At 35.4% G+C, this 26,984-nt stretch overlaps 1 protein-coding gene across 8 annotated transcripts in view; it reads right to left on the bottom strand.

Moving 5' to 3' along the window:
• The window catches only part of Braf (B-Raf proto-oncogene, serine/threonine kinase), a 177,076-nt gene that overhangs the window by 110,138 nt on the left and 39,954 nt on the right, over positions 1-26,984 (bottom strand). For 7 of the 8 annotated variants that reach the window (XR_013435453.1, XM_078040659.1, XM_078040663.1 and 4 more), the window contains exon 2: positions 1,236-1,337. The exons of the other annotated variant lie outside the window; for it this stretch is intronic. Coding sequence is in view for 6 of the 7 variants with exons in the window: in XM_078040659.1 (XP_077896785.1) it covers positions 1,236-1,337 (102 nt within the window). In the remaining variant the exon portion in view is untranslated. The remainder of the gene's footprint in view (positions 1-1,235; positions 1,338-26,984) is intronic. 8 annotated transcript variants of the gene reach the window in all.

The raw sequence follows: 26,984 nt of genomic DNA on the forward strand, positions 1-26,984 counted from the left end.
AGGACTATTTATATCTTCATGACTCCTTTGCTGGCATCCAAAGTCATCCAAGTAAAAGGGATAGCATGAGATATTAGAAAAAGTATCTAGTATCCAGATAAGAATTCTAGTCCTACCATTGATCCTAACTAGTAGTGTGATAGGGGATAAGCCATAGGAATAGGAGGAAAAGAATAGAACAGTTTATTATCTGATTGGTATCCAAACTTCCAACATTTATTTTACCCTGTTTAGATTGGGGTTGAGGGAGGTGGCAGGTGGTGCCGGAACACAGGACTTGCGTATGCTAGGCCAAGGCTCTATCACTGCTACAGCCCTCCATTCTAAGATTTATTTCAGAAACGCACTTTCTCATGAAATAATGAAGGTTTTTCTTTAAAAAAGCAATTATAGTACTAAATTAGAAATTTATTTGGAGTCTTTCAATCTATGCTTTAAAATCCCTGCCATTTGGAGTCAAATGGTAATCTAATCATTTATCATTTAGAGTTATCTTCCTATATGACTAGTGATTACAGCTGAATCACTAGTCATATAGTACTACTGTGAAGTAAAGGCAGTGGAGAGCAATGGTGTGCACTGGGTACTGTAGAACCTGAGTGCCTACATTCCACAACAGCTGGCTCACTATGGAGGCTTGCTGATTTCCAGAAGGAAACTAAGGTCAAGAAGGCTTATCTGTGATTACAATAGTACCTATTATTTCACAGGATTAAGACTTAACACAACGACTAACTCCATATATAAATTTACAATCATGATCAAGTCTTGACACAAACTTCAAGGAACTATTAAACAAAAAAAGGTAAAGCAATGTTGGGCTATTTCAAGATGATTCAATTTTTTTTTTCTATGAGGAAGAAAAACCAATACTAGGGGCACTTATTCTAGAAAAGATATTTTACAAAAATTCCTCATTTTCCAATATGGTCACTAGTTTTGTTGACCACAAAAACAGTGTGCTTTCTCTCTTTTAAAAATTCTTTATTCAGAGAAATATTTTAAAGAGGACTTCCTCCTTACTTTTGACATTTTCTAAATTATAAAATAGTACATGTATATTTTAACAAGTGAAACAAGACTAAGACGATAATAAAGTCAAAGCTAATTCTCTCTTCCAGTATCTATTGCTAATCCCAGACCCTACAAGAATCAAGATCAACACTACAAAACTTTTTACATAAATGTATTTTTCCTTTAAAAAATCACTACAAATATGATACTCAAAAGCTTACCTCCAGGTATATTGATGGTGGATTATGCTCCCCACCGAATTTGTCCAGTAGGGCCTCTATATGTTCCTGTGTCAACTTAATCATTTGTTTGATATTCCACACCTAAAAAAAATATATATTTTAAAAGAATAAAGATAAATAAAGATCATTTAGTATATCCCAGGCCCTCCATCAAAAAAGTAAATGTAAATGTTTAGGGTTGGTATTAACCTTTAATGTTCCCTTTTGACTCATGTGGAAAACAAATATGTATGTATATAAAACATACAAATACACATAAATATTATATAAAACATTTTTACATTTTTCCCACTAAATAACAATGCCTCAAAATTCTTCCCACATTAGTACACCTCTATTTTACTCCTCCTTAATGGCCGAATAAATGTTCATTTTATAATCTTTCTATATTACTGCTAATTTCAATGATCTCCACACTTCAATGGTAACCAGGGTTAGGTGAACACGATAATTTTAAGAAAATCAATTTCCAGATCCTCAGTTTTTCTCTGTACTGTACTCTCCTTAACTGATTTGCTTAAGGACTAATTCTGGGCTGGGGATATAATTCAGTGACACTGCTGGCCTAGTATGCATGAGGAGCTGAGTTCCATTCCCAGAACTGCAAAAATAAAACAAAACAAAACACACACACTAACCTCCTCCTAAAACAAAAAAACAAACCAATGGGCTGGGGATGTGGCTCAAGTGGCATCGCACTCGCCCGGCATGCGCAGGGCACTGGGTTCGATCCTCAGCACCACATACAAATAAAATAAAGATGTTGTGTCTGCCGAAAACTAAAAAAAAATTATATCTTAAAAAAAAACCCCACAAAAAACAAACCAAAACAAAAAAAGGAGAACTAGTTCTTCTTGCCCACCTCCCCTATTAAAATTATCATTTAAAAGAAAGGTAAAGTTATTATCCATCTCAAATACTGCTAAAATGCACTACTCTGAGATGTAAAAACTCCAAAGTATCTCATAAATAGATCATTAAAAGAGGGGAAATTGAAAAGGGGGAAAAGATAAAAATTAAGGGAAACACCTGTTTTTATCAATGAAATGGATTTTTGTAAGGTCCCAAGTTTTATTCATTATCTAGCCATTCAGCACAGAATTCAAAAGTCTAAGTAGTTATAACAAAGGCACATATTAACATATTTTGGGGGGTTGGTGGGGGGGTACTGGGGAATGAACTCAAGGGCACTCTACTATTAAGCCACATTCCAAGCCCTATTTTATATTTTATTTTGAGACAGGGTCTCACTGAGTTGCTTAGTGCCCTTTCAATCCTCCTGTCTCAGCCTCCTGAGCCGCTGGGATTACAAATGTGCGTCACTGTGCCTGGCAACACATTTGTTTTAAGATAACACAAAAAGATCAGAACTTTTTTCTTGATGAACGATGTTGTCCAATTTATCTAGTTTCACAGAGAGAACTGGCTTGCAAATTATGTGGCAGTCTTATGTATAAACCAAATATTTCAATCTGAAGTTTTTAAGGTGACCCAAAAGTGTATTTAACATTATAAATGAAATACTCAGTAGAAATTATGGCCTTTTAAACTATTAAAGTTATAATGAAAAGATGTGACGCCAGGAGTGATGGTGTGCACCTGCAGTCCCAACTACTCAGGAGGCTGAGGCAGGAGGATCACTTGAGCCCAGGAATTTGCCAACCCAGGCAATATATTGAGACCTCATTTAAAATTTAAAAAATACTATACCTAAAAAAAGAATAAATAAATAAATATTTAAAAAATTTTTAAAAAGTACAAAGGGAAATAAATGAGTAGAGGGTTTAAAAATCCTTTAATAATTAATAATTCCCATACTAGAGTACATTTATGTTATTCCATTTTTATCAACCTCAGTGCTTCAATGAATAGTTCTGAACTGCCTTTCTGGGCAAAGATTCAAGTCTTCAATATTTAGGTAAAGGATTCATGGATAGAAGGGTTCCCCCCCCCCTTCATATTTCTTTTCTACCCCCGCCCTTCCTTTCTTCCTTTTTCATTCCTGGTAATTGAACACAGGTCCTCACACAGGTTAAGCAAGTGTTCCAACGCTGAGCCACAACCCCTACCCCATATATTTAAAATTTTAATAAATATGCCAAATGTCTCTCAAAAGAAGAAATGCCAAAAGCTATATTCCTATCTACATGGTATGAGCCCTCCCCTTTTTTCCACAAACCTTACCAACATTAGGCATTAACAAACTTTCTAAAAGGGATATAAGGGGATTGGGTTGTTTTAATTTGCATTTTCTAGAAAGTTGGGTGTTGCCACCGTGTTGTTAGAAAATTCTCTATATTGTACTCCCCTTTGTTCTACAGGGTTGTTTTTTCTTGTTGGTTAATTTCTTATGTATAGATACTCTTTATTCTGGATGGTAATCCTTATGTTTTTACAAATATTATAGACTTTCAGTTGTTTTACATTTGGCCTTTTTTTTTTTGGTACCAGGGCCTGAGCTGAGAGCAGGGCTTAACCAATGAGCTATATCCCCAGCACCTGTTTATTTTGAGATACATTCTTGCTAAATTACTGAATACCCTGCTAAATTGCTGGGGTTGGTTTCGAATTTGCAATCTGCCTTGGCCTCCTGAGTTGCTGGAATAATAGCATGTGCCTGGCTTCACTTTGTTCCTTTTAACAAAATGATTCAAATGTGCATCAAAGCTTGAGAAGTGATGAAGAAACTTTAAATTTTTTCTATTGTTAGATATTATAACATTTTCTTTTATGATGACTTTGTTAATTTATTTCCCAAAAGGGCAAATTAGATGTCTTCTTTTCTCTAGCTATGCTTATTTCTTAGGCAAGGTCATCTAATCTTGTGACTTTATATGTCTACTATGAACATAACTAGTCCAAATTTTAACATCCAGCTCTGTCTTCTCTCAACTCTTTCCAACTGCCTACCGAACATTTCTACTAATAGACACCTCAAACTTAGCATGTTCAAAACCTAATTTCTGATCTTTTCACCAACCAAAACTAGGGTTTTTTTTAAGTTATTTTTTTACTCAGAAAATGACAAACTTCATTTCTTTGAGTTGCTAAAACCATCCTTGACTCTCGTTTTCAAAACTGACATCTAATCCATCTCCAAATCAAAAGATATATTCACTTTCTCTACCATTACCACCTTAGTCTAAGTCACTATAATTTCTACAGCCAATTGTCTCTGAAGGTCACTCCTATTTCATGCTTAGAATGAAAAAGTAGGTAATCTTTTTAATTTTCACTTTAAAAATATATCTTAATTTACACATAGTACAATATTTATGGGATACATATATATGGGGTATAGTGTGACATTTTAATATATGTACATAATGTTCAATGATTACATTAGAATGTCTGGTATATCTATCACCTCGGACATACATATATCACTGCTTTGTTTTGAGAACATTCAAAATTCTATTGGTTATTCTGAAATTAAGTTAATTATTGTCATAGTTAGCCTAAGTGCCATAGAACTTCATTAAGCTTAATCCTCCTATCCAATTGTACCCACATATTCACTAGCCATCCTCCCTTTATCCCTACTCCCCCATGCTCTTCCCATTACTTTATTCTTTACTCCTTTCAGAGCAATTTTTAGATCCTATCTGTGAGGATGTGTGATATTTGGTTTTCTGTGCCTGATTTATATAACATAATGTTCTCCAGTGCCATTCATGTTGCTACCAACGAAAGAATTTTGTTATTTTTATGGCTTAATAATATTCCACTGTGTATACCCAAAACTACAACTACAGATCACCTGTCAATCTTTTGCTCAAAACGCTTCAATAGTTTCCCAAGTAAAAATCACCAACGCCTTTATGGAAATCTAGAAGGTATTACATGATCTGACCCTCTGCTACTTGTTTATCCTGATCTTTTACCGTTTTCCCCTTCTTCCTTTGACTAAATCTCACTTGGTCTTTTAAACATGCCAAGTATAATTCCAATGCAGGAATATGCATATACTATTCCTTTCATCTGGAGTAACCTTTCCTTAAGATTTCTTTTTACATGGTTTGTGAGCATACCAAGTTCATTCATCTCTTTATTCCAGTGTCACCTTATCAGAAGGGCAGCGGTTTTTGTCTTGTTTTGTTTTTTGATATACTCCCAGCACCTAGAACAGTGCTTAGCATATTGTAAGCACTCAAATATATATGCTAAGAAAAATGAATATTCGGTTTAGATCTTCCCTTTATGTAAGTTCACTGACAATCTAGGCAAAAATGCTTTGTGAGTCAGGATTTTATATCTTTTAGTTGATTACATTTTTCAGGTTTATTTAGTTAATTGAAGATCAGAAATATGGTTATTCATCTTTTCGTGCCCTCGTCACTTGGTGTCTTAGTCATAACAGAGATTCAATTAAAACAAAACATCTAAGCTATTTTTAGAACAGAATATAAAGAATAAAAATTAATCCCAGTTCAGTGGTTCTTCACTTTGCCCAGTAAATTCAGGAGTATAGTATACACAGTCTTCCCCCTCCCCCAAAAGTTCTTTACCTAGAACACATTTTCACTTGGCATTAACAACTGCTTCCCTAATATATGGGAAAGAGAAAGGGAAAACAAATAATTGGGGGGGGGGAGAGGAATGAACATGAGGGAAATGAAGAGACTGAGCTAATTATGTACTTTTCTTTCTAGGAACCAGAAAATAAGACTGTTTTGGGAGGGCAAGGTAGGGCCATACCATGAGAGTTGGAAGTTTCGTTTTTTTGGTTTTTAATTTTTAATATTTAGTATTCAGTTTTAGGTGGACACAATATCTTTATTTTATTTTTATGTGGTGCTGAGAATCGAACCCAGTGCTTCATACGTGCCAGGCGAGCACTCTATCACTTGAGCCACAACCCCAGACCAGAAGTTGCATTTCTTATTTTTGCAAAAGAAAGTAATTTTATATCCAAATAATGGAGAAAAACTATAATGATCCTAGTTGAAATTAGGAATGATGAGTTTGGGAGAAAAATTATTTCAATTTCCCAGAAGAGTAAGAGAAAGAACTTTGATGATTCTTACAAAATGAGGTACATTAAAAAGTAAAGTAAGGTATTTGTAAAGCTAACAATAGATACATAGTTTGGACTTAAATGACTTCTAGGAAAAAGATGAGTATTTGTTAAAATGATCCTAAAAGTGAATGAAAAAAATTTTAAAGCTTTGAGAAAGTACCTTTATCTCTTTGGTAGGCAGCAATTAAAACCAGGCAAGTTTAATTAACAAATGATCATTTCTAATGGCTTCACAACTGGCAATATCCCTCTCTATAAAAAGACTAAGGCTAAGGAGCTAGGATCTGTAATCCCAGTGACTTGGGAGGCTAAGGCAGGCAGGAGGATCACAAGTCTGAGGCCAGCCTCAGTAATTTAGCAACACCCCTGCAACTCAGCAAGATCCTATCTTAAACAGAAAAGAAAAAGGACTGATGGACTGGGGGTATGGCTCGGGTTAAAACAAAACAAAACAAAAAAACAACCCTGGGATCCAATACTAACCTCTCCCACTGCAAAAAAAAAAAAAAAAAAAAAAAGAGAGAGAGAGAGAGAGAGAGAGAGAGAGAGAGAGAGAGAAATTTTTTTAAAAGCTTTGCTCAGAAAATGATTATTTAAAACATAAATGCAGACAAACTGATATGGAATACACTGAATGGTTGCTACAGCACAATAAAACTATAAGAAAATATAATTGTGATTGTGTGTGTGTGTGTATGAAAAATTCTTAAATTCATTTTATGAAGCTAACCAAACATAGATGTCAAAACTCTGGACAAAGACTAGTGGAAAAAAATAAAGCCACAAAATAATCCAATCTATGGAGTAAAAAAGCTCTTAAATATAATCTTTGGATTATATTTAAGATACAGAGATAAAGAGATATAGATATAAAAATATCTACATATGTAAACTGCAAGGATAGTTAACTAGTTGGGAATAACATAATACTTAATAGGTCAAAGGGGAAAATCACATGACCATTGTAATAACCAAGACACACAGAGACCTAAAATGAAAAAAAAAAATGTTGGAAGAATCATGGTACTGAAATCAAGGAGGTCAGGGCATCAATGGGGGCAATGGTGCAAGGGTGGGATCAGAATAATACTGAAAAACAGAAAAGGAATATAATCAGCTTGGCAAAGAAACTAAAGCTAATAAACTGCAGGTCAAAACATGATGAAATTTCTACTGAAATAATTCTAGAAGAACCTCTCCAAGCTTAAAGACAACAAATATGAAAGAAGGAAAAAATTACAAAGACTTGAATTTTTGAGGTGGGGTTGTAGTACATACCTGAAATCCCAGCTTTTCAGGAAGCTGAGAACAGGAGGACTGCAAATCTGAGGCCAGCCTGAACAGTTTAGGGAGACCTTGCCTCAAGATTAAAAAAATAATTTTTTTTTTTTTAAAAGACTGGGGATGTAGCTCAGTGGTAGAGTACTTGCCTACCATGTGTAAGACCCTGGGCTCAATACTGGGTACTCTCCCAGTAACCAAATGACTTGAATCTTGAATCATATAGTCATTAAAATAAAAACCTCAGGTGAGGTAAAAAGATAGAACTGAAGAATGATTTTGAAAAAATTAGCCAAAAGCCAGAGATAAATGGATTACAGATACAAATAGTACTAGTGAGCTGGGATTGTGGCTCAGAGGTAGAGTACTCTCCTAGCACATGCAAAGCCCTGAGTTCAATTCTCAGCACCACATAAAAATAAATAACATAAAGGTATTGTGTCCATGATCATAGCGGCACAATTCACAATAGCTAGACTGTGGAACCAACCTAGATGCCCTTTAATAGATGAATGGATAAAGAAAATGTGGCATCTATACACAATGGAGTATTACGCAGCACTAAAAAATGACAAAATCATAGAATTTGCAGGGAAATGGATGGCATTAGAACAGATTATGCTAAGCGAAGCTAGCCAATCCTTAAAAAACAAATGCCAAATGTCTTCTTTGATATAAAGAGAGCAACTAAGAACAGAACAAGGAGGAAGAGCATGAGGAAAAGATTAACATTAAACAAAGACGAGTGGGGGGAGAGAAAGGGAGAAAGAAGGGAAAGCATATGGAAATGGTAGGAGACCCTCAATGTTACACAAAATTACATATAAGAGGTTGTGAGGGGAAAGAGGGGGGGAAACAAGGGAGAGAACTGAACAACAGCAGATGAGGTAGAGAGGGAAGATGGGAGAGGAGGGGTGGAGGGATAGTAGGGGATAGGAAAGGTAGCAGAATACAACAGTCACTAATATGCCATTATGTAAAAATGTGAGTGTGTAACCGATGTGATTCTGCAATTTGTAATTGGGGTAAAAATGGGAGTTCATAACCCAATTGAGTCAAATGTATGAAAGATGATATATCATGAACTTGGTAATGTTTTGAACAACCAATAATAATAATAAAATAAATAAATAAAATAAAAAATTAAAAAAAGGTATTGTGTCCAACTAAAACTAAAAAATATTTTAAAAAGAATATTTTCCAAACTAGTTGATAATTAAAAATACTGAGATTATGGACTGAGGTTGTGGCTCAGTGGTAAAGTGCTCGTCTAGCACCTGCAAGGTCCTGGGTTCTATCCTCAGAACTACATAAAATTAACTTAATGAAAGAGGTGAAAGATCTATACAATGAAAACTACAGAACCCTAAAGAAAGAAATCAAAGAAGACCTTAGAAGATGGAAAGATCTCCCTTGCTCTTGTTTAGGCAGAATTAATATTATCAAAATGACCATACTATCAAAAACACTACACAGATTTAATGCAATTCTGATCAAAATCCCAATGGCATTCCTCATAGAAATAGAAAAAGCAGTCATGAAACTCATCTGGAAAAATAAGAGACCCAGAATAGCTAAAGCAATCCTTAGCAGGAAGAGTGAAGAAGGTGGCATCACTATACCAGACCTTAAACTATACTATAGAGCAAAAGTAACAAAAAACAGCATGGTATTGGCACCAAAACAGACTGGTAGACCAATGGTATGGAATAGAGGACACAGAGACTAACCTACAAAATTACAATTATCTTATATTAGACAAAGGTGCCAAAAACATGCACTGGAGAAAAGAGAGCCTCTTCAACAAATGGTGCTGGGAAAACTGGAAATCCATATGCAACAAAATGAGATTAAGCCCCTATCTCTCACCATGCACAAAACTCAACTCAAAGTGGATCAAGGACCTAGGAATTAAATCAGAGACCCTGTGTCTAATAGAAGAAAAAGTAGGCCCTAACCTCCATCACGTCAGATTAGGTCCAACTTCCTTAATAAGACTCCTATAGCACATGAATTAAAACCAAGAATCAATAAATGGGATGGACTCAAACCAAAAAGTTTCTTCTCAGCAAAAGAATCTGTGAGGTAAATAGAGAGCTTACGTCTTGGGAGCAAATCTTTACCCTTTACACATCAGATTGAGCTCTAATCTCTAGGGTATAGAAAGAACTCAAAAAGCTAAACATCAAAAAACAAATAACCCAATCAATAAATGGGCCAAGGGCCTGAATAGACACTTTTCAGAAGATGATATATTATAATCAATCAACAAATATATGAAAAAATGTTCATCATCGCTGGCAGTCAGATAAATGCAAATCAAAACTACTCTAAAATTTCATCTCACTCCAGTCAGAATGGCAGCTATTATAAAGACAAACAACAAGTGTTGGTGAGGATGTGGGGGAAAAGGTACACTCATACATTGCTGGTGGGACTGCAAATTGGTGCAAACAATCTAGAAAGCAGTATGGAGATTCCTTGGCAAACCCGGAATGGAACCACCATTTAACCCAGCTATCCCTCTCCTTGGTTTATACCCAAAGGACTTAAAAACAGCATACTACAGGGACACAGCCACATCAATGTTTATAGCAGCACAATTCATAATAGCTAACCTGTGGAACCAACCTGGATGCCCTTCAGATGAAAGGATTAAAAAAATGAGCATATATACACAATGGAATATTACTTAGCTATTAAAGAATAAAATCATGGCATTTGCAGGTAAATGGATGAAGTGGGAAAAGAAAATGCTAAGTGAAATTAGCCAATCCCAAAAAACCAAATGTGGGTTTTCTCTGATATAAGGAGGCTAATACATAGTGGGGTAGGAAGGGGAAACATAGGAGGAATAGACAAACTCTAGATAGGGAAGAGGAGTTGGAGGGTAAGGGAGTGGGCATGGGGTTAGAAATGATGGTGGAATGTGATGAACATCATTATCCAAAGTAGATGTATGAAGACACAAATTGATATGAATATATTTTGTATATAACCAGAGATATGAAAAATCATGCTCTATATGTGTAATATGAATTGTCATGCATTCTGCTGTCATATAAAAATACAAATATTTAAAAATAATAAATAAAATAAATGTATTGTGTCCAACTACAACTAAAAACAAATATTAAAATAAAAAATTACTGAGATTAAAGGAGTACACTAAAAACCTGGTCATGAGAGAGAGATAAAGCTAACTCCAAAAACAACACAAGGTTGAGATAAAAGAGCAGAAAAGTTCTCAAAGTAAACCAAAGAAAAAAGAAAAACAAGTTAGATTGATGGCTTCTCAACAACAGTAAAAGAAGCAGGAAGATAATGAAAAACAGCTTTAAGATGCAAAAATATCTGGAATTTTGCAGATGTGATTAGATCAAGGAACTTGCAATAGGGGATTATCTTGGATCATATGGGTGGGCCCTACCTACCACATAACCTTATAACCTTAGTAATCTTAACATTAAAGGAAAAGAACTATACATTCATGCTGCCTTTTTAGAAAAAATGATATAACTGATTCAAGGAAGGACCAAAGGATGCTAAAATCATTAAGTGAAAAATTGATGGGGAAAAGGATATTCACATAGTAAAAATAGTATTTCCCCAGAGATTAAAGACAAAGGGGAAAACAAACCTTACAAGGAGACTGGCTTAGAACAATTAATAGTTAAAGACAGCCAGACAAAAATTGTTTGCTGTGATGCAACATAAATGATATCACCCTAGAAGTATATTTGCAGACCATTTAAATAGAATCTAATCAAGCTTTTATAGTTAATCTCTAATTTAAAAGAAATATGGAGGATACAGAAATATGCTAAAAACACTATAACGAAATAATCAGACAAATATAGAATGTAGAACATTTACTTTCTCTTCAAAAGTCAAAAACCTTACAATCAGACAAATACAAAATGTGAGACTGCAGGACAACTGTGTTAGAATCTTTAATAAATCATGGCATGGGGAAACCAAACAGCACATGCAATGCTCTGAGCACAAGCCTCTGTATAAACCAACAAAGAATGGAAAACAGTAACTACTAAAAGACAACAAGTAACTTTTTGCATGCATAAAGAGTAGACCTTAGTATAGAAATGGAGGATGGCTTTAAAGGTCATTCTGGAAATGACAACTTCAAAAATTTGAACCTGTACTAGATGTAAAATTACTGAACTGTTAATTTTCCTAGATATGATGATATTATGGTTAGATGAAGAAATTTCCTCTTTCTTAGGGGACATGAACATGGCAAAATATTAAATATAAAAATCATTACAACGGTGTAGGTAATGTTTTTGAGTGTTCACTGCACTTTATTACAGTTTTGAGTTTTTCCCCAAACCTTTTATTTAGCCTTTAATGTTGAGTAGTGATCTTTTCTCCACAATAATGCCTTCTCTCTCTCTCTCTCTCTTTCTCTCTCTCTCTCTCTTAAGAGAGAGAGGATTTTTTTTTTAGTGTTTATTTTTTAGTTTTTGGTGGACACAACATCTTTGTTTGTATGTGGTGCTGAGGATTGAACTGGGGCCGCACGCATGCCAGGCGAGCGCGCTACAGCTTGAGCCACATCCCCAGCCCCAAGCCTTTTCTCTTAATGTTTAATTGATCTGAAACTAATCTGCATATACTTAAAAGAGTTTTTAACCCCTATTTGCCTGATATGTATTTTCTCATCCTTTTACTTTCACCTACTGTGAGTGTCTCATATATGGATCATAACTAGACTTTCTTACTAATCAAATTCGCCTACATTTTTATAGTTCATTTATTTCTACCATCTTATTATGTGCTTTTTCTTGCTTTTCTGATTTCTATTGAATTGATCAAGTTTTGGTATTCTTTCTCTTACATCTATATAGTGGCCACACATTCTAGGGCATAAAGCAAGTTTCATAAATATTTTAAAAAAACTGATATCAGGCAGATAATATTCTCATAGAATTAATTTAGAAATCAATAACAAAATTTGAATATACTTTTTAAAAATATCAACATTAATCCATAAAAAATTCTTAGAATATTAGCAGTAGGGATCTTATAAATTAAAAAAGGAAATATCTACAAGAAACAGAAAAACATCATAGTGAATAATCAGAAATAAGATAAAGGTGCCTTTGCTATTGTAGACAAGAGAGATCAGAGCTAATGGCATGGGACAAGATATAAAAATAGGTGTAAAAATAAGAATGGAAGAGACAAAAATTATATGCAATTATTATGGTTTGGATGTAAGGTGTCCCCCAAAAGCTCATGTGTGAGACAAGACAAGATGATTTGGAGGAGAAATGATTGGGTTATATAGCCTTAACCTAACCAGTGAACTGAATGGTAACTGGAGATAGGGGGGTTTGACTGGAAGGAGTGGTTTACTGGGGGCGTGGCTATGGGGTATATACTTTGTATCTGAAGACTAGAGTTGGGCTCTCAGCTTCCTAATCAACATGTGAGCTACTTCCCTCTGCCACACCCTTCCACCCTGATCTTTCTGCCTCACCTCAAGCCCTGAGGAATGGAGCTGGCCTTCTATGGACTAAGACATCTGAAACCATGAGCTCTCAAATAAACTTTTCTGGTCAGATTCTTTAGTCACAGCAGTAAAAAAGTTGACTGAAACAGAAATCTACAGAAAAACTCAAAAAATTCTATGATCGTTTGGGACTAATAACTATAAAAACTAATAGAAAAGATTAGTAAGGTTGTTGGCTATAAGATCAAGAACACAAGTGCTCTAATGCATCAGCCAAAGAAATTTTAAAAGGAGATACTTTTCATGACAGCAACAGAAACTATAAAAATCCAGGGAGGAAAACCTATCAAAAAAATTGCCAAGACTTCTGTGGTAGAAGCAACAAAATAACAATAATATGAATCAAAGACTACTCAGAAGAGACAAAGTCAGATGATTCTAGAGATTAATTTCCTCCCTCTTTTGGTATCCTATTCAAGAAGCTGGCTTAGCAAGTAAGTCTGTTTGCTTAATAGAAGAAAAAAGACTGACGATAATCACAGAACTCAGGATGGAAGCTTCCCCATTCTAATAAAGCCATCTGATAAACCTCAAAGCCCCAAATATTACATAGGAGTCCTTTACATGGAACATTCATTCTGGTTATGTTTGGCCTAAGCACATATCATTATGGGGATAGCAGATCTCAAGAGATTGTGTATGTCCTGGTACACCTTCATTTCTCTCCACTAAACAACAACAACATTATCAACAGTACCATCACCATCACTATCATTATTGGTGGTGCTAGGATTGAATGCAGGGCCTTGTATAGGCTGTGAGTGCTCTACCACTAAGCTATACTCCCAGCCTCTTACTAAATCTTACTTCACATTTACACCAAATGACAAGCAGGGGCACACATATCCCCCTTCACTTGGTGAAGACCTAAGTAATTGTTCCTTATGGAAAGATTCAATATCACACCGTTGTCAACTTTCCTCAAATGAATTTAGTGCAATACAATAAAGATAAACATATAATATGTTTTATCAGTGTCTGTAGTTTTTAAAACTTGCTTACAAAAATATAAAACAAATATATAAAATACATAATTGAAGAAAGCTGAGTAATGGGTACATGGTATATTATTCTCTATACTTTTCTCTATATACTTGAAAAAAGGAGGACAGGAGGAAGAGATAGAGGGAGGGAGTTGAGGTGGTAAGCTAATTAAGCTCCTTCCAGAAATAACACTAAATCTATCCCTTCTTTTATATTTTAGGTGGCCCTAAACATGCCTGCTACAATCCTTGCACCTAGAGGAAAGGCAATCAATGAGTATAACACTTGTAGAGAAACCATAGTCAGATCTCCCATTTAGAAAAGAAGCCCAGAAATACGTAACTACAACGTTCTCTTTTGCAATCAACTTAATTGTTTATTTGTGAATGTTAACAGGCAAGAGTCAAGACACTGAAAATCTAACAGATCAAAGATCATCATAAGTAAACAGAATAACTGGGCAAAGAGAAAAAAATTGTTATTGAAAAAATATTTTATAATAATAAGCAATAAATAATAAAATGAATATGGATGTAGATCATGACAATAATTTATTACATAAAGAAACTTCCCTGTCAACAGAGAACACAGAGAGCAAAAGAAAGGGGAGGAGAAAAGAGATGGATGATAACAAAGAAAGTTGAAGAGATGTTAAGAATACTCATGGAGGACTGAGGTTGTAGTTCAGTGTCAGAGTGCTCGCTTTGCATGTATGAGGCACTGGGTTCAATTCTTAGCACTACATAAAGATAAAAGTATTATGTCCATCTACAACTAAAAAAAATAAAAAAAGAAAAAGGAGGCTCAAAACCTATTTAGTAAGAGTTCTAAATAAAGCAAATAGAAGAAATAAAGGTGATACTAAAAGTATTTGGGGCTAAAGAAAAACACCTATATTCTGACTAAAGAGTTCAATAAGGAGTAAGTAGAGACTTATGTATCAGGAGTTAAAAAGACAGGATAAACCCTAGTTTCCATGATTAACTTTCAGAAGTTCAAAACCGAAAGAACCCCCCCCCCCCAAAGCTTCCTATAAAATCCTTAGAACTAGGGCTGGAGTTGTGGCTCAGTGGTAGAGCATTTGCCTCAAACACATGAGGCACTGGGTTCAATTCCCAGCACCGCATATAAATAATGAATAAAATAAAGGTCCATCAACTAAAAAAAAAAAATCCTTACAATTAACTTGTCATCAGACTTTCCTTCAGCAACATGGAAGACAATTTAGACAAGAGTTTACTTGTTGACTCAGGCTAGGAGGATTAGAATGGGGATTGGTAGTAAGTCCAGAGATTTCTTTTTGGAATGATAAAAAAAAATTCTACAATGGATTTTGGTGACAGTAACACAACTCTGAATATATTAAAAGGCTAAATTGCATGACATGTGAATTATATCTCAATAAATCTGTTTTAAAAAGCCAAAGGCCATCAGGAGGTGTAGCTAAGTGATAAGCACTAGTATGTGCAAGACCCTGGCACTACCAAAAAAAAAAAAAAAAAAAAGAGCCACCCCCCCAATCAATGCCTTCACTGTCTTAACCAAAAAATGATTTTGAATGTGAAAATTTTATATCCAAGCAAACTACCAATCACACAAGACAGCAAATGACAACTTTTAGACATGTAACATCTCAGGATGTAGCTTAGTGGGAATCACAGACCTGAGAACATTTCTAATTTTTATCCTAGCAATTTTACTTCTAGAAATTTTACCAATCAACCATAAGGTTGAGGGTTAGAGTAGATTGCTAGTTTCAGAACGGATAAAGATAAAGCAATAATTCACTAGGTAAAAAGAACACTAAAAAAGCACTCTCTTTACATACATACAAGCACAAAACTGATGTGAATAAATTCATCCAAAAATGAAAACAGACTACACAAAAAAGCTACGGTACAAAGTAGAAAGTTAAAGACAGTGATTAAAGCTTTAGAATGTATGGTAAGCAAAAGGAGAGGGGGGTCATAAGAGGGGGATCAGAAAATCAGATGAGAGACCAGGTAATGAATGACCTTGAAAGCAATAATAAGCAGTTTGAATTTTATTCTAAATGCAGTTTCAAAAGCAGATTTGTATAACGTAATCTGATTTGTAGTTTATTTTTATTATTAACAATTATTATCCCCATTTTATGATGGAGAATATTGTGGTACAAAGGTGTTAAGTATCTTGCTCAAGGCCACACAGCTGATAAATGGTGGCATCAGGATTTCATTCTAAACAATAAAAATCCAAGGCAGTATATTATGGTATCTCTAAATATCACTTTAGATGAGAATGGATTATAAATGGGGCAAGAGTAAATGCAGGGAAAACCAGCTGAGACTGACTCAAATATGAGATATACTTTAAAGGTAGGAAAAAAAAAAGAGTCCACCAGTACATTAGACGTGGGGTAGGGGTGAGAGAAAATAAAATAAGGAATCAAAGCTGACTCTAAAACTCTAGTGTGAGCAACAGGGGTGGACAGTGGTGCCACGAGGGAAAGAAATCAAGCATTGTGTTACCAATAGGAGAGGTTAATTAAATGACCCAGGAGGCAACTGGCTATGTGAATTCGGAACTCTGAGAAATGAGGCTAGAGACACATTTGGGTGTCACTGGCATATCAATAAGCACAGAATCAAGGGAGTATAGGTGAAGCAGACTCAGCATAAGGGCCCACCAACATTTATAAGATGTGTGGAGAACAGAGACATCAAAAACAGCTGAGAAGAAATAGTCACTGAGGCAGGTGAAAACTACTGAGTGAAGAAAATTTCTTGGCTAAGAATAGGAAAATGGGAACAAGAGATAGTGGCTAGGAGACACTAGAAAGGATGTGGTCTCATATGTACATACATTTGCAAACAGATCAGGGCTGCAAGATAACAGCACACTTGTAACTGAAGGGAAAAATCCAGTAGAGTGGGAGAAAATAATGTGGAAGAGAGACATTAACTTCAGGGAAAAAGCTTTAGAGATGGCCGCAAGAGATGAAATCTGAGTCACAAGCAGAGGAATCAGACTGTCAGCAACGGTCTTTGATAACAAGTGAAATGAAGATAGAACATGAGGACCAAGCAGATATATTTGTAGAACTGGTGGTGAAAAGATGATGGTAGCTGCATAATTTCTCAGTAGGTTTGAAATGAAGTCCACAGATGAGAGCGAGAGTTGTGGAAGGTCTGCAGGGAGTAGAAACACACTCTTCACAGGAGAAGTGAAGAAACAGCTGCACACTATGATGCCCTGTTGAGATTTTGGCATAAATTTAAAGCAGTACATTTAACTGTCTATGTGCAAGCAGAGAGGGTGGGTAGCTTGTATTTTGACAGTCCTATATAACGAAAGAGAAAAATTAAAGAGTCAAAGATATTAGTAATTTTTATAGTCTGAAATGTGGGATGTGAAGAAAAAGTTTCACTTGAGAAGGGTGAAGTATGAGGCCAGAACATTCTTAAGGGTTAGAGAAGAAGTTGAGGATTTAGGAGTTTGTTGACTATATAGTTCCACAATTCCCTTGGCCAGCTAAAGGCTGAGAAATAAATGTAAGAAAGTGGTACTCATGAATACAATAAGTAGGAGATACCCTAACTTTAAACTCTGAAATCCAACTACAATGATCTAAAACTGAATAAAAGGAACAAACTTTTTTCTAGAGTTGGGGACACTGCTCAGTGGTAGAGTGCTTGCCTTTTATGCCTATAGCCCTGGGTCAATCCCAGGTTGTAGGGGGAAAAGCTCTTTTTTTTTTTTTTTTTTTTTTTTACCCTTTTTCCTGGCTAATTAAGAGCAACTGAATTCTAAGTTTCAAGGATCCTAGAAGAATAAGAAAAGTACAAATTGGAAATGTTCATATTGTCATGAACTGTTCATATAGTCATTGATTAAATCTACCTATTTTTAAAAATTTAACAACTCACCAGTATTATTCAAAAGGGTCTTTATCTTTATTAAATGGATCAAATATATAGAATTTAATTGAATGGAACTGTATTTGGAGAGGTGTTAAATGGAAGGAAAACATAGATACTTATCAAATGAAACAATAAAAGCAGCTCAAGTTTAGGACCAACTGCAAATACTTTTACACATCTTAGCAATGCATATTTCCTGCCTTTGGTAAAACTCCCTGTTATAATCTCTCATTGTAGCCTTCTTTCCCAAGTTACTCTTTTTTCCCAAACTGAGACACCATTCTAGAATATATCTTACTATTAAAAAATTTTAGATCTGTGGGAAAACAATGTTAACAAGTAAATAACTGGGGCATAATAGTCAATTAGGACTGAGTTCTGTGAAGTTGAGATCTATCTACACTATGTTGATCACTATTTTATTCCTAATTCCAAGGGATACTGCCTAGCATGAAGCAGGTAGTTTAAAAGTGCTGGCTACATGAAAATACTCTTTTTTCTACAAAAATTCTATATTTTGATTAAGCTGAGAGGAAATTCATGAAATCACATTCAAGAAGATTCTATGTAAGTCACACATAAAAGTACTGTAATAGGCTACAGGTAAGCCAGAAAAGTAGAAGACACCTTAGTCAAGATGTAGTATTTGTTTTTTTCTCAATTAGGGTACCATGAGAAATTAAGTCTTAACATCCAAGGCAAGCAGCATAAGTAATGAATTACCTCTTCTCCATGCTTCTAGAATAGTATTTCTAGAACTCAAGAGCAACGGAGTTAAAAAAGTTATATTCAGCGGCTGAGGCTGTGGCTCAGTGGTAAAGAGCTTGCCTAGCATGTGTGAGGCACTGGGTTCGATTCTCAGCACCACGTATAAGTAAATGAATAAAATAAAGGTCTCCATCTAAAAAAATATTTTTAAAAAAGGTATATTCATTTGTTTTCCCTTTTTTTGGGTAAACACTAAAATAAAGAACAATGTTTTGTGGAGAACATTTCATAGTATTTAAATATGTTAAAGATAAAATGTTACTTTCCATTGGACAGAAAAATAGCAACTGGATCTTTGACTTGCTTAATGTATTTTTCCCCTCGCCCCCAAAAAATTCAGTTTTCAAAGATTTTACAAAGATTTTATCAATTTTTCCAAGATTCTTCCATTAATACAACCTTTCTCCAGCTTGTGCCATATACTCTGTGTCATAATCTCTCACTGTTCTAGAGTGGGTGCTAGGAATATTATGCAACTGATGATGTACCAATCTTATTGAAATGCTTACTTTGTACCATATACTTTGTCTATATTAATTCATTCAGCTCCTCCCAAGAACTCAATGAAGTTTGGGATAATTATCCTGTTTCACAAATGTGTAAACAGGGAGCTAAAAAAGACTCGAACCATATTAGACAATTTAGAATTTGTATTTATATTGCACAGCCTATGAGCATTTATGAAAAGCAGATGAATAAATCATCGTTAGGTATGCTGACCAAGAGAGCACACTAAACGTTTCACACTATGAAGGCAGGTTAGAACTTTAAGATAAAAAGCATTTAAGCAAAAGTGGATTTGTGTAGATTCAGTCCTTTACTCAAGAAATACAATGAGCAAGGTTCTAGGCAGTGAAGATATTGCAACTAAAGCAAATTGCCTGACCTCATAAAGCACACATTCTAGTTGAGGGAAGATAAGCACTAAATAAACATATGTCAGATGGTGATAAGAGAAAACAAAAACAGCTGAGGAGCAGGAGGGGGCAGTGGCTATTAATTCTGTAGCACAGTCTGATTTGAGGGTCTCACTAAAAAGATGTATGACCAAAGATGCGAAGGAAGCGGGTTGGGGTTGTGGCTCCTTGGTAGAGCGCTTACCTAGCATGTGTGAGGCACCAAGTTTGATCCTCAGCACCACAGAAAAATGAACATAATGTAAATCTACAACTAAAAAAGAGAGAGAGAGAGAGATGTGAAGGAAGGGGATCAAGTTCATCATGTAGGTAAAAAAGACGAATTAAATCCAAACAGAGGAGGAAAAAAAATGCAAAAGGCATTAGGGTAAGAGCAAAACTAGTGTATGTGTGACAAATTGAATGTGTTAATGACCTCAATCAATGGTTTCCTCATAGGTACACCTGTAACTTAGCAGTCCCTTCCACTCTGATTCTGGGCTTTTCCAAGTGACTTACTTTCATGATATCTTACAACCTGATAGTAATAAACATGACCCAAGCAGAGGCTTAAAATGCAAATATGATTTCTTTTTGCCATCTTAAACAAATGAACTTGCTTGCTCTTTTACTTCTGGTAGAAGTACATACCTGGGCTAGTCTACTAGAATCAAGCTGTGCCACTCAGGTGATCCTAGAATAGCCGGATATCTAGAACTGATACATGACTGAGTCCCCAAGGTTAGCACGGTACACAAAGACCTGTTATAGATTCAAATAGCAGTTGTTTTAAGCACTATATTTTGCAGTAGTTTGTTACACAAGAGAAAATATCACTGTGTTGGAAGAACATTAACACACAAAAGAACATCCAAATACTTGTATATGTATTTCATAACACATAATAGCCAAAATGTATAAATAGTCCAAATGCTTATCAGCTAATGAATAAATAAAATATAGGGTATCCATTTAATAGAATTTTATTTGGCAACAAGATAAACAAAATATTGATACATACTAACATGAAAAAACCTTGCTACTAAGGTGAAAGATGCTAGTCACAAAGGATCAAGTATTGTATAATCCCACTTATATAAAATGCTGAGAATAGGGAAATCTATGGAGACAGAAATAAATCAGTAGGTGCCTAGGAATGAAAGGGAAAAAAGGAATAAAAAGGGATGATAGTTAAAGCATTTGGAGTTTCTTTTTGGGAAGATGAAAATATTCTGACATTAATTTTGGTGATGGTTGCTGAATAACTCTGTGAATATACATAATAAAGGCCTTTGAACTGGACACTTTACATGGTGATTTATATGATATGTGATCTCTATAAAGTCATTTTTTTTTTTAAAGAAAATGACATGAACACTTGTGTTTTTAAAGCATTACTCTAGCTGGGAGGAAAGATAGATGCCAAGAAACCAGACAGGAAATGACTGCCCAGTGAAAGGTGGGAAGTGACTGCCAAGTGAAAACCTTTTACAAATTAGACTGATAGTGGCAGAGATGGTAAGAAGTATCAGATGCTGGGTATATTTTAAAAGTGGAGTCCACAGAATTTGCTGATGAATTGAATGTGGGGTATTATAGAAAAGAGTAATTTTTTATTTTAAAGTTCTTAACCTGCATAAATCAAAGGAAGAGCCCCAGATCAAAATAATGCAGAAGCAGTACTGGAGTTGGGGGTAGGGACACAGGATATAGAATGAGGAATTTAATCTTAAACATCTTGAGAAGTCAAACAATCAGAGTGGAAACATTAAAAAAAAAAAAGGAGGAGGGGATCTAGATATACAAATCTGGAATTAAGTAGAGGTCTGGCAGGAGAGATACAAATTTGGAAGTTTAGGAAAACTGTTTCTTACTCCTTCAAGGAGATGCTCCCCACACCAATTATAACAGCTTGGAATCCAGAATCTATCTTACAACTGATGACATGATAAAACTGCTGTTGTTCAGGAGGTGTGTATGATGTTGTTATGGTCAGCACACATACAACTCAATTAAGGATATTCATGTTGTTATTATCCAACTGTTAAATTCATTGTTGGTATTACGTGTCAAGATTAACTACCACTTTAAAATACCTTCAGAAAGATAATATAATTCTGCATTGAAACAAAATTCAAGTATCCATAATCAAGTTATTAAGTATAAATAAAATAGGGAAGTCAAAATTATAACACAAGGTAACTTTCACCAAAACTTGGTATATGCAATATACAACACCGGAACAGATTCAATCAAAAAAAAGAAAGGAAGCTGGGTTCACTGGTGAACAGCTATAATCCCAGCAGCTCAAGAGGCTGAAAACAGGAGGATCACAAGTTCAAAGCCAATCTCAGCAGCTTACAAGACCTGTCCTCCCCGCCTACCCCCCAAAAAGGGATGGGGATATAGCTTGGTGATTAAGCACCCCCAAGTTCAATCAGATATTGAAAAGAAAAAAGGAAAAAGGAAAGAGGAGGAGGAGGAGGAGGATAGGAGAATAAAATGAAATAGCAATTAATTATCACTGTAGGTAAATCTGAGGTGATAAGCATCTCAGTAGAGATTAAAAGAGATATAATCAAAAGTTTTCATCTTATCAGCATAGTAGGAGAAAATACCAAATGCCAAGTATTTGGATGACATTCTGTAATAAGGATTACAAATCTGTTACAAAGAACAGTTAAGACAGTAATGGATAATCTCAATTGTTCTCAAATCTATTGAAAGTCTGATTCTGTTTAAACCATTAAAATGACTTTCTTTCTTAACTGGGTTTGGGGGTGTAGCTCAGTGGTAAAGTGCTTGGCTAGCATGTACAAGGGCTTGCATTAACTCCCCAGCATTGTGCATGCTCGAGCGCGTACAAAAAGAATTCTTTACATGTTAAGAGGTATATTCTTACTTTAGATTAACTTTTTGTTGTTGTTATTTATCTTTTTTTTTTTTTAAAGATAAGTACATGTCTACGGTTCCAGTCATACATGTCTTTGGTCCCAGACAGGCACAGGGAAGAAAAAGGAGGATTGCTTGACTCCCCAAGTTCTGGGCCAGCCTGAGCAACAGAGAATGCCTTGTAGAAAGAAGAAAGAAGAAAGAAGAAAGGAAAGGAAAGGAAAATTGAAAAATAAATAGAAACCTTTTTAAAAAATATTTTCTTTAAAGTTGTATATGGATACAATATCTTTATTTATTTTTTAATGTTTACAAATATTTTATTTATTTTTTATTAGTTGCTCAAAACATTACAATGATCTTGACATATCATACATTTGATTCAAATGGGGTATGAATTCTTATTTTTCCACGTGTACAGATTGCAGTATTATATGTTATACAGCCACGTTTATACGTACTGCCATACTAGAGTCTGTTGTATTCTGCTGCCCTTCCTATCCCCACCCCCCCATCCCCTCCCCTCCCCTCCCATCACCTCTCTCTACCCCATCTACTGTAACACATTTCTTCCCCCCCACACACCATCGTAAATGTAATTTTGTATAACAATGAGGGTCTCCTTCCATCTTTCATGCAGTTCCCCTTCTCTCTACCACTCCCTCCCACCTCTCACCCCTGTTTAATGGTAATCTTCTCATGCTCTTCCTCCCTGCTCTGTTTTGAGTTGCCCCCCCCCCTTATATCAAAGAAGACATTCGGCATTTGTTTTTTAGGGATTGGCTAACTTCATTTAGCATAATCTGTTCTAATGCCATCCATTTCCCTGCAAATGTCATGATTTTGTTATTTTTTAGTGCTGAATAATATTCCATTGTGTATAAATGCCACATTTTTTTAATCCATCTATTGAAGGGCATCTAGGGTGGTTCCACAGTCTAGCTATTGTGAATTGTGCTGCTATGAACATTGATGTAGCTGTATCCCTGTAATATGCTCTTTTTAGGTCTTTTGGGTGTAGACCGAGAAGGGGAATAGCTGGGTCAAATGGTGGTTCCATTCCCAGCTTTCCAAGGAATCTCCATACTGCTTTCCAAATTGGCCACACCAATTTGCAGTCCCACCAGCAATGTACAAGTGTACTCTTTTCCCCACATCCTCGCCAGCACTTGTTATTGTTTGACTTCATAATGGCTGCCATTCTTACTGGGGTGAGATGGTATCTTAGAGCGGTTTTAATTTGCATTTCTCTGACTGCTAGAGATGGTGAGCATTTTTTCATGTATTTGTTGACTGATTGTATATCCTCCTCTGAGAAGTATCTGTTCAGATCCTTGGCCCATTTGTTGATTGGGTTATTTGTTTTCTTGTTGTTTAATTTTTTGAGTTCTTTGTATACTCTGGAGGTTATGGCTCTATCTGAAGTGTGAGAGGTAAAAATTTGTTCCCAGGATGTAGGCTCCCTATTTACCTCTCTTATTGTTTCTCTTGCTGAGAAAAAACTTTCTAGTTTGAATACGTCCCATTTGTTGATTCTTGATTTTAACTCTTGTGCTATATAGGTGTCCTAGTACGGAATTTGGAGCCCAACCCCACGAGATGGAAATTAGGGCCAATTTTTTCTTCTACTAGACACAAGAGTTTCTGGTTTGATTCCTAGCTCCTTGATCCATTTGAGTTAACTTTTGTGCATGGTGAGAGAAAGGGATTCAATTTCATTTTGTTGCATATGCATTTCCAGTTCTCCCAGCACCATTTGTTGAAAATGCTATCCTTTCTCCATTGCATGCTTTTAGTGCCTTTGTCTAATATAAGGTAGTTGTAATTTTGTGGATTTGTCTCTGTGTCCTCTATTCTGTACCATTGGTCTACCCGCCTGTTTTGGTACCAGTACCATGCTGTTTTTGTTATTATTGCTCTGTAGTGTAGTTTAAAATCTGGTATAGCTATATGGCCTATTTCACTCTTCCTGCTTAGAATTGCTTCTGCCATTCTGGGACTTTTATTTTTCCAGATGAATTTCTATTTATTTTTTTAATGTGGGGCGGAGGATTGAACCCAATGCCTCACACATGCCAGGCAAGTGCTCTACCACTGAGTCACAACCCCAGCCCTAGACTAATATTACTATAGACTATTTATAATAGTTCTTATCTTTTCATAAGTAATAGTAAAAGGCCCTACCTGCAGTATAACACATCACTCCCAGGTGCCAGAGAATCTTGGCATCTTAAGTCCTTCCAAACCTCTAGTAAAACTACCCTTTTGACTCAGGTAACTAGAGAAAAAAGTTTTACTCTATTATTCAAATAGTCTGCTATCAATTTGACCTTCTTGAATATAGCTAAAGCAGAAGAGAGAGGAGAAAACTACAATGCTTCACTATGAACCTAATACAAGTATCTGTCATTCACTAGTCAGATAAATTCTGGCAAAGCTTTCTTTAAAAATATTTCCCCCTTTTCCTTTCCTAATAAGATATAAGTCAAAATCACTCCCTTTTCCTTTCCTTCTATTTTTTAAAAATATTTATTTATTTATTTTGAGGTGTAGATGGACCCAACACAATGCCTTTATCTGTATGTGGTGCTGAGGATCGAAGCCGGGTCACGCCTGTGCTAGGCGAGCGCTCTACCGCTGAGCCACAATCCCAGCCTCTTCCTTTCCTTCTATTTTTAAACAAAGTCTCAAAAGTCGTCATAGATACAAATCACAATTTCAAGAATTCTTCAGTCTTTGCTCCCAAATACTTATATCTGGTCTAAATCTGGAGGAAAAAGGTAATTAGCCTTAGAAGTTCTGTCTGGACAATATAGCCAGAGAGAGAATTACACATAGTTCTGATTACCACAAGGGGCACAAGCCACAGGGTACCCATATTCCTTAAAGTGAAGACTGCCTCATTCTTCCAATAATCCAGAGATTCCTATATTCAATACCCATTTCTTGGGCTGGGGTTGTGGCTCAGTGGTAGAGAGCTCACCGAACATGCATGAGGCACTGGGTTCGATCCTCAGCACCACATAAATGTAAAATAAAGATATTGTGTCAACCTAAAACTAAAATAAATAATATATATTTTTTTTAAAAACCCACTTCTTCAGAGACATTAACAAAGTTACCATAAATGATGTACCTGTGCTCAATTTAAGTTCTTATAAGTGACCTAGTTTTAGGAGTCCAAGACATAAGTAAAGTATTGATGGAGTCCACTCTAACTTTTTAATACTGATCACATTTAACCTCCACTATAACCTCTAGACACCTAAGAAAAACCAAGGACATAAAAAAAATTGCAATCAAAAGAACAGAGGAATCTGTTAAATTAAATTAGTGATTAAATGAACTTTATATCATTAAGCCAGGCACAGTGGCACACACCTGTAGTTCCAGTGATTCAGAAAGCTGAGTCAGGAGGATCACTCAAGCCCATGAGTTAGAGATCAGCCTGGGCAACAGAGAAAGACCCCATATCAAAAACAAACAAAAAGCCCCATTTAATTTATACTCCTATTGGGGTGAAAATGATCTCAAATCCACCTGAAGAAACTTGAAAAAGACTCAAGAAAGCAAGATAGAAATAATAAAGAGTAGAAATCAGTGAAAAAGAATAATAATAAAAATAAAAGCTGTTCTTTGAAAACAAATAAAATTTATAATTATTTAGCAAGACTGATATAAATAGACAAAAATTCCCACTGTTAATAATCAAAGAAGAATAAGCCACAGCCATATGACTGACAGTTAAAGGTTCATAAAGAGAGAATGTTATGAAAAAAATTAGTAAATATAAATTCAAAACCCTGGGGAACAAATGAACCAATTTCTCAAAAATGAAAGACACATACATAAAGTCCTCAGAAGGTGTCACAAATAATATGAATGATCCTATAACTATTAAGGAAACTGAACTCATAGTTAAAAACCTTTATTAAAAATAAATCTCTTGGGCTGGGGATGTGGCTCAAGTGGTAACACACTCACCTGGCATGCGCGGGGCGCTGGGTTCAATCCTCAGCACCACATAAAAATAAAATAAAGAGGTTGTGTCCACTAAAAACTGAAAAATAAATATTAAAAAATTCTCTCTCTCTGTAATAAATAAATAAATCTCTAGGGCTGGAGGTAGCATAGTGGTAGAGTACTTGCCTAGCATGTGCAAGGCCCTGGGTTCTGCCCACAGTGAAAATGAAAATAAAGGGAAAAAGAAAAGGAGAGAAGAAAGAGGAAAGAAGGGAGGGTGGAAAGAAAACAAAAGGCAAGACAACATTAAAAATCAAAAAGGTAAAATAACTGCACATAAAGATTAAATTTAAGACAGAAGTATTAAGAACAATCTTAAATCAATAGTTTATATAACTGATGCATCCAGAATTTAAATGATTTTAAAATCTGAAAGTAAAACAACCAAACAGCTTAAATGACCAGATTCACTTTTTTGCCTCTGAT

The sequence above is a fragment of the Ictidomys tridecemlineatus genome, chromosome 2 (assembly GCF_052094955.1).
Source record: "Ictidomys tridecemlineatus isolate mIctTri1 chromosome 2, mIctTri1.hap1, whole genome shotgun sequence".
NCBI lineage: Eukaryota > Metazoa > Chordata > Mammalia > Rodentia > Sciuridae > Ictidomys > Ictidomys tridecemlineatus.